The sequence below is a fragment of the Urtica dioica genome, chromosome 11, assembly GCF_054948205.1.
Source record: "Urtica dioica subsp. dioica isolate 48M chromosome 11, U.dioica_male_clone48M_v1_H2, whole genome shotgun sequence".
Taxonomy (NCBI): domain Eukaryota; kingdom Viridiplantae; phylum Streptophyta; class Magnoliopsida; order Rosales; family Urticaceae; genus Urtica; species Urtica dioica.
The window spans coordinates 19197746-19214630 of record NC_142766.1 but is presented as its reverse complement, the minus strand read 5'-3'; the positions used below and the strand labels follow the sequence as shown (position 1 = coordinate 19214630).

The window sequence follows — 16885 nt, the reverse complement described above, 5'->3', positions numbered from 1 at the left end:
ACCCGGCCTCAAGCGAATATCACAAAGTAAAGGCTCCATCAAAGTGAATATTCGTGCAATGAAGATATCAACGAAGGATATCTTGCAATGAAGGCTCCAGCGAGGCAGATATCTTGAAATGAAGACAGCAGCGAGGCAATAACTCAGCAATAAGTCACCAGCGAAGCAATCTGTCGAAACTGGAAACTTGCCTGAAATACTGTCTGCACACACGAGGAAAGATGTCAATCCAGAAGTGGAAACATAACACCCGACATCTTTCCATACCACTTGCACTAAAAAATAAAGCCAACAAAACAACGTAACAACATAAACATTTGTTTTTTTTATTGGGTTATGACTGCGTTTGGCATAATTTTGCTTTTTTAAAAAAGTGATTTTAGAATAGTTGTACAAAAAAACTGTTGTTTTAAAAAACAAATGAGTGTTTGGTGAACTATTGTAAAATAGCTGTAGCTGTTAGCAAAAGCTGATTTAGTGTTTGGTAAAATATATATTAATATTTATAAGTAATAATTATTTTTACAAAATGTAATTAATATTAATAATAAGATATTTTTTGGTATATAAAAAATATATCAAAGTAGGTGTCTATAGATTGTAAAAAAATAAATTATAAATTTTAGTGACTTCAAAAAAATTATTTGATAAAAGCATATAAAGATAATTATAATTAAAAGTTAGGGTAAGAGAAAAAAAAAGAGTTAAGAAAGAGAAACTACAAACCAAAAACTAAAACTACTCATAAAAGCTTCAAATTGTAGCTTTTAGTTCTTTTAGTTAAATTATTCGAAAACACTTTTTAGCTTTTAGAAAAAAGTATTTTACCAAACACTTAAATATGATTTAACTTTTAGAAAAAGCTAAAATCAAGTTTAATAAACTAAGCCAAACATAGCCTATATCTAACAATTTTTAATTGTTAACGATTTATAAGAAAAAAATAAGTAATTACAATTTCATAATTTATTATTTTTGTAAGGATTTAAAACTACTTCTATTTTGAAAATATTCTCTTTAACAACGTTATCCCTGTAATTTTACCTAATTCTATTGAATTTTAAATAAATAGATTCATAATTAACTAAGCTTTTTCAAACGTTAGGTTTTCATTCTAACTAATGTTTCAGATTATTTATAAAAAAAATTATCATAATATTGATGTTACCATCTTTAAACTAATTGAAAATCTCGTTTTTAACACATTATTTTTCTTTTGTTACTTGGATGGAAGGAAAATAGGATATAAATGAAAAATAAGAGGGAAAATGTATAACTAAAGTGAGGACTAAATTTTTTTAGGCAAATCATATGGAAATGTGAATCTATTCAAATCTGTCCATATTGGACCACGTTTGTATGTATTTTTCTCATTTTCTCCTCAATTTTCCCTCAAACTTTTCATGACTTCCAAACACAACTTAAAATTTTGATGTTCCTTATTGTTTTTCCTCATATTTTCACTTTCTCTTATATTATTATTTTCCCTTATAAATTCACTTTCCCTTATATTTTTCGGGCTCCAAACGAAGTGTGAATGTTTAGAAACTATAGCTATAAATGATGAACCTTGGATATTCCAAATCAAAAACATTGTATCGAGTTCCCTACAAATTGAATATTTATATATTTACATAAAGATTGAGAAAATATAATTGTATCAATTCAACAAACAATATTTTGATTATGGAAATATAACGTCGGGGCTTTACATCAGCCCGAGTACAAATAGAATAAGTTGGTCAAAAAAATATCTTAGGGTTCTAGTTGTTATATCGTCGTTTTTCTTACAAGAAAACAACACCCCCGAGATCAAAATACAACGGTCTTAACAATGAAATGAAAATGACATTGAAAATCAACAATTTGATCCAATAGAGAAGGCCTAACCCAAGGTTGTCGGCAGGACCACTCGGCTCGCTCCGTGACCAATAGGAGGTCTTATACTCCAAACTGGCCCAAGTCCTCCAACCCTCCTATACATATTCCTCATCAACCATGTTTAACGTAATCATTCGTTGCTAAGGCAAATCTCTGCCAAATTTTTTCCTCTCTCGCTCTACAATTTAGAGACAAGATGAGACTCTCGGCTCTCTTAACTCCCCGAATTGATATTGAGCGTCAAAGCGGACGTCGGGGGAATCCATTTGTCACTCTTAACTCATTTTCTTGTCTATCTTAAGTGATGGAGATCGAAAAATTGAATTTTCGGCAAAAAGAAGATCAAGATCGACGACCATTGGCCTCACCTCGATTGTCTATCCTAAGGACCCGTGGGAATTTTCACATTTCAAGTCTCACCTTCATCTCCACGGTCTTCTCGGGCCACCAGAAACGACCTCTCGTTCTCGCCGTGATTCCGAGGATTTTTTAGAGGTCGCGATATTTCAGGTTTACCTAATGAAACCACTAAAAAAGCAATGTTAACGACCTCAGCGGTAGATTTGGCATCTCGAAGCTCTCCTACATTATGGAAGTAAAGTGATGATAACAAAAAAAATCCTATCATGTAATTTAAATTATAAAGTTGCGCCACGTGAGTAGTTTGTTTTTCTTTTAGTTAATAAGTGAAAATAAAAATTCAAACAGAACATAGAATTTTGATGTTCCCTCTATCCTCTTTCAAATTTTCATATAATAGTGAAGTCCGATTTGTGAACAGAGACGAAGTACAAGAGAGTCCAGGTTTTGAAACAAAACTTCCTTAGTTTTCTCAGCAACCTTTCTATAGACGACAAGCTTTCTTCACATAATATTAGATAAGCATGGTGTTTTCTAAAAGAAAGACAAAAATTAAAATACGAAGTGATGAATCATTGGAAATTTTTGTTTTACTCTGGAATATCAACAAAGAACTCAAGGATATTGAAGAGCCAGCTTCTGTTTAGACATAATAGCTATGATAATCACATTCAAATGAATCTGCCATCATAACGATTAAAGAAGAGCAGTCCAGTACCGTCAAAAAATTCATCTCCGAGTTCGTCTACTGCTAACCGTAACGCAAAATCATCTTCATCGAAATCTTCATCTTCATCGAAATCGAAATCTTCATCTTCATAGAAATCGAAATCTTCATCTTCATCTTCATCTTCATCCTCATACAATATATTATTCTCATTCCATAGCGGGCAAGAACAACACCTTGAATTCTTGTTTTTCCACTCAGACCCACACTTGTAACAAAACTCATACCCGCATCTACAAATCCAACAACAATCAAATAAATACATTTATAAAAAGGTAAAATAAAAACACCTTCAAAGTGATCTCTCATGATTTTGCGAGTGACTTTTAGTCGCTACACTATCGATTTGTAGTATTTTAAATATTTTATAAAAGAAAATTCTGAGATTTAAACGGCTTAAAGCATATTTACAAATTAGAGTAACTTCTTAGTTTCCTCCTCAAAAAACCTAATTAAATTATATTCACTTTGAAACCACAAAGTAAAGTTAAAACAATTGAAATTGTTCTTGTGACTACAATTTTAGCAACAAAATCAAAAGTTTGATGATCATATTGTACATACCTGCAAGTCATGTGGTAGCAACCCTCGGCGAGCTCGATGACAAGGTTGCACTTCTTGCACTGACGCCACATATTCTCAGAGGCGAGTCGCTTGAGCTTAGTCTCCTCTGGAGCCGGGTTCGGGTTCCTGAGCCGATACTCGACGCAGCTCAAGTTCTGATGCCAAGCGACTTTACATTCCATGCAGAACAAGCCTCTGCACTTCACGCACATCCTTGCCCCGACTCGCCCCACATCAATACCTTCTCTCTTCGACAAATCAGCGGCCTCGGCTCGAGACATCAGAGCCGAGCACCTCGGGTTCGGGCAGTAGACCCTCTCCGGGACCGGTGTCTCGTCTTCCTTCTCTCGCTGCCTCATCAAGGCTGCGAATTTTGGGATCAGAAACACCTCGCAGCTCGATAGCTTGAGCTCGGATTCGCAGTCCTCGTGAGGGCATTTGGGCATGAGGGCATTCCGGAGCTTGTACTCGACGTGCTGTCTCATGCACGAGAAGCAGAATCTGTGCTTGCAGTTCTTAGGAGAGAAGATTCGGCTCGGCTCGTTGTCTTCCAAGCAGATAACACAGGTCTCGAGAGCGCTGGTTTTGGAGGCCGTGTTGCTCGGGAGCTGAGAGTCTATTGCCTCTCGGGCCAGTTTGGTTACAAACTTGATGTTTTTATTGTACCACGGGACTGATCTCGAGTCCCAAGCAACGAACCCTTGTTGGAACATTTTCGCCTTTTGGATGAGCAGTACAAGCTTTCGCTGCTTCACTTTCCATCTACCCAAAATCTACAGAGGTGAGTGAAAAATTATGTCAACAAACACTATTCAAGCTACTCAGTCATGTCTTATAATGAATTATTTCATGACTCACAAGACTGCAGATTATAAACAAATATATATATGTAAATATAGAATGCAGACATGTAAGATAACAAAAAAAGATAGAAAGGTATCTCATTATAGAGTCTTAAAAAAAAGTTTGATATTATATCTCGAATTCCCGATTCTACAAAAGACTTCCATCCCATGGACAGCTTTTTACCGCCTTTTTATGACTCGTCCCATTTTCGATCAAGCAAATTAGTTCATGCTCTTGTGAGCAAGTAGTTCCTTGACTCAAAAGATGTTAGGGGACTCTAGATAAACCAAATATCGCACCAACATCAATAGAAAGGAATATAAGCCAAATTCTTTTTACTAAAAACAACACGGCCTGAGCTTACGTAATTGTGAATAATTAGGCTTTGGCAATGGAGAACAATCCGCTTCAAGCCGAGATCCTGAGCTTCGCTGAGCGCTTGGACCAGAGCCTTGGCTTCGGCTGCGACGCGGCTAGTCTCGCCGCCTTGAAGCGGCTTCTTGGCCTCAAAAACCAAGACACCGTGGGGATCGTAAATCGCGACGCCGATCCCGGCCTTCTCCTCCGCCGCAAGACCTCTGAAGTACACCGAGAAAAACGCCGCGTTCGACGATTCTCCGGCGGTCCTCGACGAGCCCTCGCCGAACGGCGTCTTTAGGCTTTCGCCGCGCTGGCCCTTAGCGCCTCGGCCGTGGACGGCGTCTCGGTCATATTCCGGTGCGGCGGAGGGAGGATTTAGGGCTCGAGAGGCGGCGAGAGCTTCTTCGAGTTGGAGGCGGAAAGCGAAGTCAAGGTCGAAATCAAGGTCGTTGTGATCATCAACGAACTCCGAAGCCGCCGGAAAAGTATGTTCAGCGCGTTGACCAACGTTGATCGGCGAGAATCGGCGGTAGGGGTAGCGATCAAAATCTTCGTCATCTGAGTCGGGGAAGTACTCGGCCATGGGAGAGAACAAAAAGAGTTATGTGCGTACCTTTTTTTTTTTTTTTTTTTTTTTTTAAGGGATGTTTTATATTTGAAATTTGAAAAGTCTGTTTATATATTTGGACGAGTTATTTCTTGAGAAGATTTGCTGGGGCTACTTGGGTATTAATGTGCATTTAATTTAATTTTTTTTTTTTTTTCCTTTTAGAATTGATATATTGCATTGGAAAGAGTTTTTTTTTTTTTTTGTTCTTCGCGCTGCATTTTGTTTCGTGAGAAGATTGAAGAGATATGGATTCCGTTTAAGCCGAAATGTTTGTTGTTACTTTATTCAAGTGTGGAAATGAGAATTTCAAAATAAACAAGGGAATTGATTGTTGGCCCGATTCACGAGTCATGGACGATCCACTCACGTGTTGACACGTGGCAACGAACTGCCACGTGTCAACACGTGAGTGGATCGTCCATGAATCGTGAATCGGGCCAAATAGCAACGCTCAATAAACAAATGGGTCAGCATGAATGTTTTTTTAGGGAATAGAGCTTTAGATCATTAGACTCTTCGGTTCTCTTCTCGTTAATTTGGCCGGTTCCTTCCTTGGCCGTTGGTTGGCTTGGCTATGATCTCTTACGTTTTATTTTTTGTTACCAATTTGATGGCTATGATCTTTAAATTTGGCGGGACTAGAAAGTAGAAACTCATTCCTCTCATCTTCAACTATAGTACAGATGTGGAAATCTCAATTCATAAACTCACTTATTCTTTCTTTTTGGAAGCTTTGCCAACAATGATTTAGCCGAGTCACAAGAGAATGGTTTATGTTTAGAGGTTCCTGTCACTCCTTGTTGTGAGCTCCAATTCGAGCTACGAATCCGATCTCTTGGTTTGGTTTGAGGAGGAGGCGAATAATAGTGATATTGTTAGGAGCCGGTTGCATCGGCATATGACCTTGAGGATTCTTTCACTAGGGTTCGAGTTGTTATTTCTCGCACCCGTGTGGTAGTTTCCACAAAATTCGCCCGAACATGACGTACACTTGTTGTGCGATGTTGTTCGTATTGACTTCGCCTCCAACTCTCTCCCTTGGAAGCTATTGGCTAGGTTCGCAGCCTCGAGCATCAACGGCTTGAGGAGCTCCATTTTCGGAGTCGATGGGTCCTTGTTAAATAATATTTGCTCCACCGGACATTGACAGTTGACAATAGCCAACGTCTCGAGTAGCGCGAAGGTATTGATGGGCTTAATGTTGAGAAGAGACCTATTAGCCGCGATGTTGATTTGGTCTTGGGTCGATGGCGTGAGTCCGCTATAGAAGATTTGGAGTTAGATCCATCACACAATGTTGTGGTTAGGACACCTTCGAACCATATCCTTGAAGCATGCCCATGCATCGTAGAATGACTCTCCTTCATATTGCCCGAAGTTATGAATCTCATTCCTTCTATGTGTCATCTTCTTGAATGTGAAGAATCGGGAGATGAACTTCAAGAAAATGAGGTCAACCACCCTTGCGCGCGGTCTCGGATGGACAACGGGAGAACCCGAAGTCGAACGACTTCTTTGGATAAGTGTGGGATGTTAAAAGTGGCACAAATCCATAAAAAGTTGTTGATGTGGTCTTGCGGATGTTCAAAAGGACTCCTAGAAAATTGGTCATTTTGTACCATGTGGATTGTTAGAGGTTTTAATCTCAAAGTTGGGATTTCTTTCCACCTCCGGGACACGAATCGCCGATTGGTGCTCGTCGAAAATTGGTTGATCATACTGAGAATGGTCCTTTGCTCATCGTCATCTTTGAATTGACGACGCGCATATGGTGCTTGGGCTTAATGGTCTCTTTCAGCAAGCTCGCTCGATTTCGTTGGTGATGGGGATGTGTGGGGATGCAATTCATCGCATAAACGTTTAAAACACAAGAGAAGCACAAGATAAGAACAAAAGACATCAAATAACTCAAAAAATAAATTGGTTAATTCAATAGAAAATAAAACAAAGTTCCCCGGTAACGGCGGTAAAAACTTGATGGCGAGTTTTTTTTCTTACGGAAAACTCTCACGACACGACGCAAGCGCACGTGTCGTCAAGTAATAAAGCGCGCTAGAGCACGAGTATCAAATTTCACGAAGAACTCGTCCCAATTTTCAATGCAAACTAATTAGAATACATTTTTTAGTTATGGAAATATAAAAGTAGGGGTTTTTGTGGTTTTAAGTGATGTGAAATTAAAATGAAAAATGAGTAAAAGTGATTAACAATGATTTAAAAGCGATAAGACAAGCGAAAAAGGCGCAACATCATTAGATCATCGATTCGATTGATTAGAATGAGAATTCTAAAGATGACTAAATTGGAAAAATTTAACCTAAATCTCTCTTAATTCCCACTAATCTCTCTCGAGTCTATCTCTTATATTTTTTATTCAAAAATTGACATTAACATTAGTCACACAAAAAAGGCTACCTGATGACATAATAATAATAATAAATAAATAAAAGATATTCATGGAATTAAAGGGATTATGACGGTGATCCTATCATGAAACTATAATTATAAAGTTGCGCTACGAGAGGAATTTCTGATAATTTCATTTTTCTTTTAGTGTATAAGTGAAAAATATAATTCAAAGTTCAAACTACAAGTTTATCTCTCTTCTCACTTGCTCATTTCTCTTTCCCTCAAAATTTCATTGAGTTGTAGAATTTTGATGTTCTCTCTAATCTCTTTCAAATTTTCATTTTGATAGTAAAATCCGAGTTATAAACCGAGCCGAAGTGTAAAAGACTCGGAGGTTTTGAAACAAAGCTTCCTTTGTTTTTTTAGCAACCTTCTTGTGCACGACAAACTTTCTTCACATAATAAACAAAGCATGGTGTTTATTTTAAACCAAAGAAAAAAATTAATGTACGACGTCATGAATCATTGGAAGATTTTGTTTACTCGGGACTATCAACAAAGAACTCGAGGATATTGAAGATCCAGCTTCTGTTTAGGCATATTACTTATGATGATCACATTCAAATGAACCTCCGATCATAGGGATTAAAGAAGAGCCCTCTGTCAAAATATTCATTTCTTACTCCTTGTATTGCTAACAGTAAATCCTCTACATCGAAATCTAAATCTTCATCTTCTTCTTCATCATTCTGATTCCTTAGCGGGCAAGAACAAGACCTTGAATACTCAGACCCACACTTGTAACAAAACTGGTACCCACATCTACAAACCAAACAACAATCAAATAAATAAATAAATAAAACTCTTGTGAGTGACATTTTAGTCGTCGCTAAACTGCTTATTTGTAGCAATTTAAATATTTTATAAAGAAAATTGGACGTCGTTATAAAAAATTCTGAGATTTAAATGCCTAAACCATATTTACATATTTAAGTAACTTATTAATCTTTATAAATTGAAAAAAAAAAGACTAATTAAATTACATTCATTCTATAACCACAATATAAAAGTTAAAACAATTTTAGAGTAAGACATTGTTTTTGTTTGTTTTTTTTTTTTTTTTTTTTTTTTTTATACCTTGTAATATACTATTTTAGCTGTTTAAATGTTGAATTTCATTATAATAAATAAATACTTAAAAAAAAAACTAACTAAAATTATATTCACTCTAAAACCACAAACTAAAAGTTAAAACAATTTTAGATTTTTTAGACATTGTTTTTATGATACCTTCTAAAATACTATTTTCGCGGTTCGAATGTTGAATTTCATTAAAAAAAAAAAAAAAAAAAAAAAAAGCTATAAAATTTCTACAAAATCAAAAGTTTGATGATCATTTTGTACATACCTACAAATCATGCGGTTGCAACCCTCGGCGCGCTCGATGACAAGGTTGCACTTCTTACACTGACGCCACATATTCTCGGAGGCGAGTCGCTTGAGCTCGGCCTCCTCTGGAGCCGGGTTCGGGTTCCTGAGCCGATACTCGAAGCAGCTCATATTCCGATGCCAAACGACTTTGCATTCCACGCAGAACAAGCCTCTGCACTTCACGCACGTCCTTGCCCCGACTCGCTCCACGTCGATACCTTCTCTGCTCGACACCTCAGCGGCCTCGGCTCGAGACATCAGAGCCGAGCACCTCGGGTTCGGGCAGTAGACCCTCTCCGTGACCGGTGTCTCTTCTTCCTTCTCTCGCTCCCTCATCAATGCCGCGATTTTCGGGGTCAGAAACACCTCGCAGCTCGATAGCCTGAGCTCGGATCTGCAGTTCTGGTGCGGGCATTTGGGCATCAGGGCGTCCATGAGCTTGTACTCGACGTGCTGTCTCATGCACGAGAAGCAGAATCTGTGCTTGCAGTTCTTGACTGAGAACATTTGGCTCGGTTCAGCGTCTTCCAAGCAGATAACGCAGGTCTCGAGAGCGCTCTTCGGCGGCTGAGAGTCTATTGCCTCTCGGGCGAGTCCGGTTACGAACATTATGTTCTTATCGTACCGCGGAAGTAATCTCGAGTCGCAAGCGACGAACCATTGTTGGTAAATTTTCGCACTTTCGATGAGCGGTACAACCTTTCGCTGCTTCGCTTTCCATCTCCCCAAAATCTACAGAGGTGTGTGTGAGAATTGATGTCAAGGATCCAATATCTCATAAACAAGAATTTCATTGACTTCCCAAGACTCCACATTCTGAACATTTATATGTAAATATATGACGCAGAAATGGAAGCTAATTAACAAGAAAGATAAGTGCCTTTTCTTTTTCAAGAAATTGTTTGATATTCCATTCAAGAAATGTCAAAGATATTCCAAGTTCTATGTAGTAAAAGAAACACGGCCTGAACTTACGTAGTTGTGAATAATTAGGCTTTGGCAATGGAGGACAATCCGCTTCAAGCCGAGAGCCAGAGCTTCGGTGAGCGCTTGGACCAGAGCATTGGCTTCGGCTGCGACGCGGCTAGTCTCGCCGCCAAGAAGAGGCTTCCTGGCCTGGAAAACCAAGACACCGCCGGGATCGTATATCGCGACGCCGATCCCGGCCTTCTCCGCCGCCGCGATGCCTCTGAAGTACACCGAGAACGACGCCGCGTTCGACGACTCTCCGGCGGTCCTCGACGAGCCCTCGCCGAACGGCCTCGTTGGGATTTCGGCGCGGAGGCCTCGGTCGCCGTGTCTGTCATATTCCGGCGCGGCGGAGGGAGGATTTAGGGCTAGAGAGGCGGCGAGAGCTTCTTCGAGCTGGAGGCGGGAAGCGAAGTCGAGGTCGAAGTTGTGGTCGTAGTCGACGGACTCTGAAGCCGCAAGAAAAGGATATTCGGCGCGTTGACCAACGTTGACCGGAGGGAATCGGCGGAAGAGATGATGATCTTCGTCATCGGAGTCGGGGAAATACCCCGCCATGGGAGATGACAAAGGAGTGTGTAATGTTCGTTTTTTTTTTTTTTTTTTTAATTTAAAAGAGATGTATTTATATTTGTAATTGTTTGTCATTTCTTTGAGAAGATTTGCTGGGGCCTACTTGGGATAAACGGGCATTTAATTTTAATGTTTTTTTTTTTCTTTTCCTTCCTGAAAACAAGGAGGCATTTATCACTGCGTTTTTTGTTTCATGAGCAGAGAAATTGATTTCGTTTTAAGGACCACGTGTGGGAATTGGATTTCCCGGTATAATATTTTACGGTTACGGAAATCCCATATTTATTTTTAATTCTTTATTAAATATTTCAATTTTAAAATAACTTATATGAGTAAAAAATATATATATATATATAAACAAAAATTAATATGGTACTAAATTAGTCCTGGATCCCACTTTCGTCTCACAGTACCAGATCAAAAATTCCGATATCATATTTTAAAATATAGTTTTTTTCATCTCATTCTCACGTGGTACCAATAATATGAGAAATTAGATCCCGCGAGATCTCATATGTTTTACTCACGAGATGTTTCAATAGGGCTTAAATTCACGAGGTTATGGTTTTTGTTCGGTAAAGGATCTCCTACTCCATGTGCGGGAGTTTTAAACCGGAGGGCTGTTTAAATGAAGCCATATATATATATATATATATATATATATATATATATATATATATATATATATATATATATATATTAAAATCCACATTTACCAATTTGCTTTTTCTTTATTTTACTTAATGGTGTTTTCTAAACCAAATTTACTATTTTTTTTTTAATTTCAATTGTAGACACTGTTAGGATATTACAATTAGATTTACGTTGCCATTTTTAAATTGACATCATAATGCAAAATTGATACATTCAAATTACTCAATATTTATGCTTTCATTTTCATTTACGAATCGTGTTCAGAGATCAATGTTATATTTATATCGTCAGTCCTGTATCAAGTATCAACACGTATTATACAAAATTTAGTGTATTGAATCTTTTTATATTGTATCTGATAAAATTGAAAAAAATAAATTTTATATTGTGGATTGGTATATCCGTAACTAATTTTATATTTATATTGTCATTTTTTCTAAAGGAGATGAATTGGTAAGAGATAAAAATGTGAATAGTTGTTTTTGAGATTTGTTGCTAATATAGTAGGTTATGTTCATATGCTATCATTGTTAGTAATGTTTTAGTAATTTGGTAGAAAAAAAAAACTAATGACTAATTCGGAGTTATTTCATTTTGGTGCTACAATAGTAATTGGAGTTTATTTATATTATTTAGCTATTTTATATTAGTTATATATTGCAACTTTTATTAGTTTGCCAAACATTTAAATCATTAATTGTATTGATGTAAAGTGGCTAGTTCCTAGTTGGTAGAATCCTTACATAATTAGCGTACAATTACCCACACCACTTTCACTAACATGAATGAAAACAGTCATGTTATTTCATAGTTGAGAATATTTCCCCATTAAACGTCGACAAAATTGAAAATTTTTGTATGAAACGATAAAAACGTTGAATGAAACGGTAAAAACTAATTTTTTTTTTGTAGAAAGTTAAGAAATGTTGAATGAAACGTAAAAACTAAAAAATATCAAATAAATTGTAAATAACAAGGAAAAAAATTATATCATGATGCATTATGTGAAAAACTTTGGGTAATTTTCACTACAATGTTTGTGAAAACTATATCTTTATAAAACCTATTTTTCTTGAATATATTTTCTCGTGCTTGTATGACAATATCTTGCTTTATTTTGAGAATATCTCGATTTTACACTTTTTTTTCTTGGTGCTTATAGTTTTACTATGATTTTAATGTTTATACTTTCATTTAATTGTTTCTTAGTTATTTTTCATTTTCATTTAAATAACGGAAAAATTATCTGTAACATAAATATATATTGATGACGTCATGGAAATTTGAAGTATTTAGGGAGTTGTAATCTCAAAATAAGATATGTGTATAATTTCCCACATTTCTAGCTGGTGTTTATCTTGATTTGGGCTTTATAGCCTGTCGGTGTCCCCGGAAGGCCCATCATGAACGAAAAATCCCTGATATGCCTGAATGTTAGCCACTTGGGATTTAACCCATCTTACAAAATTTATTCATCTCGGATTTTTTTTTTACTAGAAATATATGACTATTTGGTATCATTTCTTTTTTCTTATTATCCAATAATAACTACTTATTCCAAAAATTGACGATAAATGTCAAAAGAGAACAACGACAACCCTGCTACGATCCTTTAACAAATCTCAAACTAAATACCTAAAAAGTTAATTCTTTTTTTTTTTTTGAATAAAAACTAATCTTACGTATAGAATACCCATTGACACTGCAAGCAAAAAACATTTTCCCACATTCCAAACCGAGGCGGGACTATAATCTAAAGTGGGCCACAAAAAAAAACGACTTATAGTAACTACCGATATTAATAAATAGATAAAATGATGCCTATACTATGCCTTATAATCGGAATCTCGTCTCAGAAGTGTTCAAGAATGGTTGAAATTACTATTCACTTTAATTTTAAACAATACCTCTTAATTTAACTTTAATGCTGTTTACTAAAGCGTATGGGCAGATTGATTGTTGATGTTGGCTTTGACTTGTTCTGAGCAAAAAAATATTCCAAGTGCCTCAAAAACCACCCAGATGAGAAACCAAATGAAAAGGAAAGGCCGAAGAGCAACCATCCAAAAAGAATAAGCAAAAGTTAAAAATGAAACGCATATATTATAGGTTTTTAAAGTTAAAAAATGACACTAAAAGTGAAGATTAAGGGTTTTGTGTGTGTGTGTGTGTCTCTCTCTTTTATAACTACATCTTTTGATTTGGTAAAATATTACCTATAACACATGACATTTAGTTTGTACATAAATTAAAGAAATATGACTTTAGAACCAAAATACCTTTAATAATAAAATTAATCTGCCGAGTGCAATTTATTTTTGTTGTCCGACTATGCGAATAAATCATAAAATAATAATTTGCTAAGTTACTTTAGTCTTTAGGAGTATTATTTTAGTCTATTGAGTCATATTGTTTTTCAAATCTGACATCATTAGGATATAAACTAAATTTAAGATAAACTCTATATATAATATTATATGTTTGTTATAATTTTAATTAGTATTTGTTTTTTTCAAGTTAGGGGTATATATATATATATATATGTATATATATATATATATATATATATTATTACCGCTTGAATTAAAGTTTTTTCTGTTACGAGCTAGTTGACTATCATAAGATATATTCAAATGGAAAGAGGACGACTTTAGACAGAAAAAAGATAGCTCAAGAGTCAAGACAAAAAGCGTCGGTAAAATGGCCATTTAATAGTTCTTTCTTCAATTACGTTCGATCGACACTTTTTTTTTTTCTCTATATATAATCTACCTACAATTCTTAGTCTCATGTGAAAAGATCAGTTAGTTAGTCCTTAGCTTTGGGTTTGAAAAGAAAAATAGCTATTTATTAAAAGGAAATTAATAATAATCGGCCGGAAAGTAATGTTGTTTTAATAAAAGGGAGAATCGGTCTATTAGTCCAATAGCTCATCTTTTTCAAAGAAATAGTCTAAGTTTAGTTTAATTAAAAAATAGTCCAACCTATTTAATTTGGCACTGCAGTTATGAAATTACCTTCATATATATAGTTTCACAAACACACGCTCAAACACTCAGACCCAAATTTGCTCAAACCGAAAACCCTGACCCCTAGAATCTCGCCGATTCACATTCCGTCACACCGATTCACGTTGTCGCATCGTCGCCGCTCATTGCCGCTTGTCGCAAGTCGTCACCGCTCGTCATCTGTCATCTCCGCTCATCGCAAGTCATTGCCGGTCATCTCCGCTCGTCGCCGGTCGAAGCCGTCTCCGTCAACACATTTGTCTTCATCTTTCTGTGAATTTCTTGTTAAGTTAATTAATTAACTGGTTGAATTTCTTGTTAAGTTAATTAATTAATTGGTTGAATTTCTTGTTAATTTAATTATTTAACTGATTGAATTGCTTGTTAGGTTAATTCTCCGCCATCTTGCTTGTCTTCGTCTCCGACAACTCTGAGGTTCACATTGACAAGATAGCTAATAAACATTGCGGACATCGAATCTCCACTGCTGATTTGCGAGAACTAGGGATTTAGCTTTGTTGTTCGCAAGTTAATTAATTTACTAGAATAGTAAATTAATTTACTTTCGTATTTTTGCTGTTTGGAATCGGCGGAGTCTGTTTGAAGTCAGTGATGGTGAAGACTCGGATCGGTAGTAAATTAAATCAATTTGATAGAAGAAATAAATCAACTTTGTAATATTTTAATTAACTAAATATTAAATCAAACTAAATTTTCAGTAAATTAAATTAACTGAATAGTACATTAAATTAACTCTTATTCACAGCGTAATTTTTCAGTAAATTAAATTAACTGAAATAATAAATTAAATTAAATTTTATTCACAAGAGGATAAGTGTACCTGCGAAAATATATGTGATATTTTCATAATAAAATAAAACTTAAAGTATATCCTTAAAATGATGTAGAAGATTGACTAGTTACAACAAATATTTAGAATCTCATATTATACATATGAGGTTCAAAATTTCTATTTTAAAAGGCATCAGGTATCTTATATATACCTTTTTCTAGTGTGTTGGTAAAAAAAATTAAGAATAGACCTAAATAGCAATACGATTTACGAGAATAATTTCTTTTGAAAATAGACCCACACTAGTCCACTACACTACTATTTGTGAAATATTTTTTATTATTGAAAATTCTGTCCCGTGAAAAAAAAAAAAATCGACCAAAATATATCCAAATACACAGGCTATGCGTGTATTATTAATACACAAAAACTTTATTCATATGTTTTGTAAGTTTTTGGTAGTTTGTGTTTGTCATGTAAATCGGCGGAAATATCTCTAAACCAGCCAAAGCATGTGCATGCGAGATTTCACATATAAATCCGCTTATTAAGATTATGTGCGTGTATATCATGTATGTCACACCAGTCAACTTAAGTGATTCGTGGTAATCGTACTGGCTTTATTACTTTGTCGTCTTAGCTCTAAGAAAATTTAAAAAAAATATATAGGGAAGAAAAAGAGCGGTTCTGATCATTTGGACAAAGTGATATCTTTTTTATTTTTATTTTTTATATCAGAGACAAAGTGATTATCTACAATCTGTTGGCTGACGTGACAAGTGAGATAATATATTTTGTACCTAATATACCTTTTGAGTAATATGATTTAATATCAAATTTAAAACAAAAACTCAATTAATTTCCTATATCTTAGGATCTCCCTAACTGATTAAAAAAATCAATCACTTTATTTTCTCTCATCTTTCTCTCTCAAAGCCTGATACAAATCTCTTCTCCACATGTTTAAGTGAAATACAACGTCACTGAGGTCCGAATCGGCGGTCGACTGTTCAACGTCACCGAGGTCCGGTTGTCGTTGCAAGATCTGAGCCTGGTTTGAATGTAATCTATTCGTTTTTTTTTTTGTTTTTTTTCGCTAGTCCAGATTCGTTAATTAACATTAATTAACAATGATTAATAACAGATCTGTAATTGTATGATTTTCAAGTTAATTTATGTTATTGTTCATTTTGGGATTCATCAATGTTAATAACTATTAGTAATTTACTGATTTTTCTGAATTATATATTTTTGCGCAATTAATATTCGTTAGTTATTGTTAATTGACAGTTGTTCATCTTCTTTGGTATATTTTTTTGGTCTAGACATGTTCATCTTCTTCAAGAATTTTTTTCATCTGTGTTTTTCCTGTCATAAGTTGGCTGATTTGTTACTACCTTATATTAGTGGGTACTTATTATTAACATTTATTATTATTATTACCATTATCATTTCAAGTAATATTTTTTGTTTAAATGGGCAAGAATATTGTTAAGGATAATTTTATCTTTTTTGTTGGGTAATAAATGGTTGGTGGTTAATTAACAAAAATTATCTAAACAATGACTCACTAGTACTATTTTGCAATTTTAAGTTTCAAAATGGCCAATTATATATATATATATATATATATATATATATATATATATATATATATATATAAACATACCCAATATTATAGGTACGCGAGAATGTATATTCATTGGATGGAGAAATTTTATCAACTAGACTAATTGATATAGAGTTACATATAAATACTT

At 35.2% G+C, this 16885-nt stretch overlaps 2 protein-coding genes across 2 annotated transcripts; both read right to left on the bottom strand.

The window, feature by feature from the left end:
• Nucleotides 1-2598: 2598 nt before the first annotated feature.
• LOC149382032 (E3 ubiquitin-protein ligase RSL1-like) lies at nucleotides 2599-5521 on the bottom strand. Its single transcript, XM_089629732.1, has 3 exons — nucleotides 4743-5521; nucleotides 3533-4305; nucleotides 2599-3201 (listed from the first exon to the last, which is right to left on the bottom strand). Exons 1-3 carry the CDS (start codon nucleotides 5319-5321, stop codon nucleotides 2913-2915), a joined length of 1641 nt encoding a protein of 546 aa, XP_089485858.1. The 5' UTR covers nucleotides 5322-5521; the 3' UTR covers nucleotides 2599-2912.
• Nucleotides 5522-8290: 2769 nt separating this feature from the next.
• On the bottom strand, nucleotides 8291-10891 carry LOC149382031 (E3 ubiquitin-protein ligase RSL1-like). The gene is made up of 3 exons (XM_089601846.1): nucleotides 10104-10891; nucleotides 9106-9860; nucleotides 8291-8519 (listed from the first exon to the last, which is right to left on the bottom strand). Exons 1-3 carry the CDS (start codon nucleotides 10743-10745, stop codon nucleotides 8318-8320), a joined length of 1599 nt encoding a protein of 532 aa, XP_089457972.1. The 5' UTR covers nucleotides 10746-10891; the 3' UTR covers nucleotides 8291-8317.
• Nucleotides 10892-16885: the final 5994 nt, after the last annotated feature.

Bases quoted from the DNA above. Each gene is read 5' to 3' on its own strand.
- LOC149382032 (XM_089629732.1), bottom strand. From the start codon at position 5,321: ATGGCCGAGTACTTCCCCGACTCAGATGACGAAGATTTTGATCGCTAC. The intron at 4,306-4,742 runs GTAAGCTCAGGC...TCACCTCTGTAG, and splicing joins GCCTAATTATTCACAATTAC to ATTTTGGGTAGATGGAAAGT. The intron at 3,202-3,532 runs GTATGTACAATA...TTGGATTTGTAG, and splicing joins TGCTACCACATGACTTGCAG to ATGCGGGTATGAGTTTTGTT.
- LOC149382031 (XM_089601846.1), bottom strand. From the start codon at position 10,745: ATGACAAACAATTACAAATATAAATACATCTCTTTTAAATTAAAAAAA. The intron at 9,861-10,103 runs GTAAGTTCAGGC...ACACCTCTGTAG, and splicing joins GCCTAATTATTCACAACTAC to ATTTTGGGGAGATGGAAAGC. The intron at 8,520-9,105 runs GTATGTACAAAA...TTTGGTTTGTAG, and splicing joins TGCAACCGCATGATTTGTAG to ATGTGGGTACCAGTTTTGTT.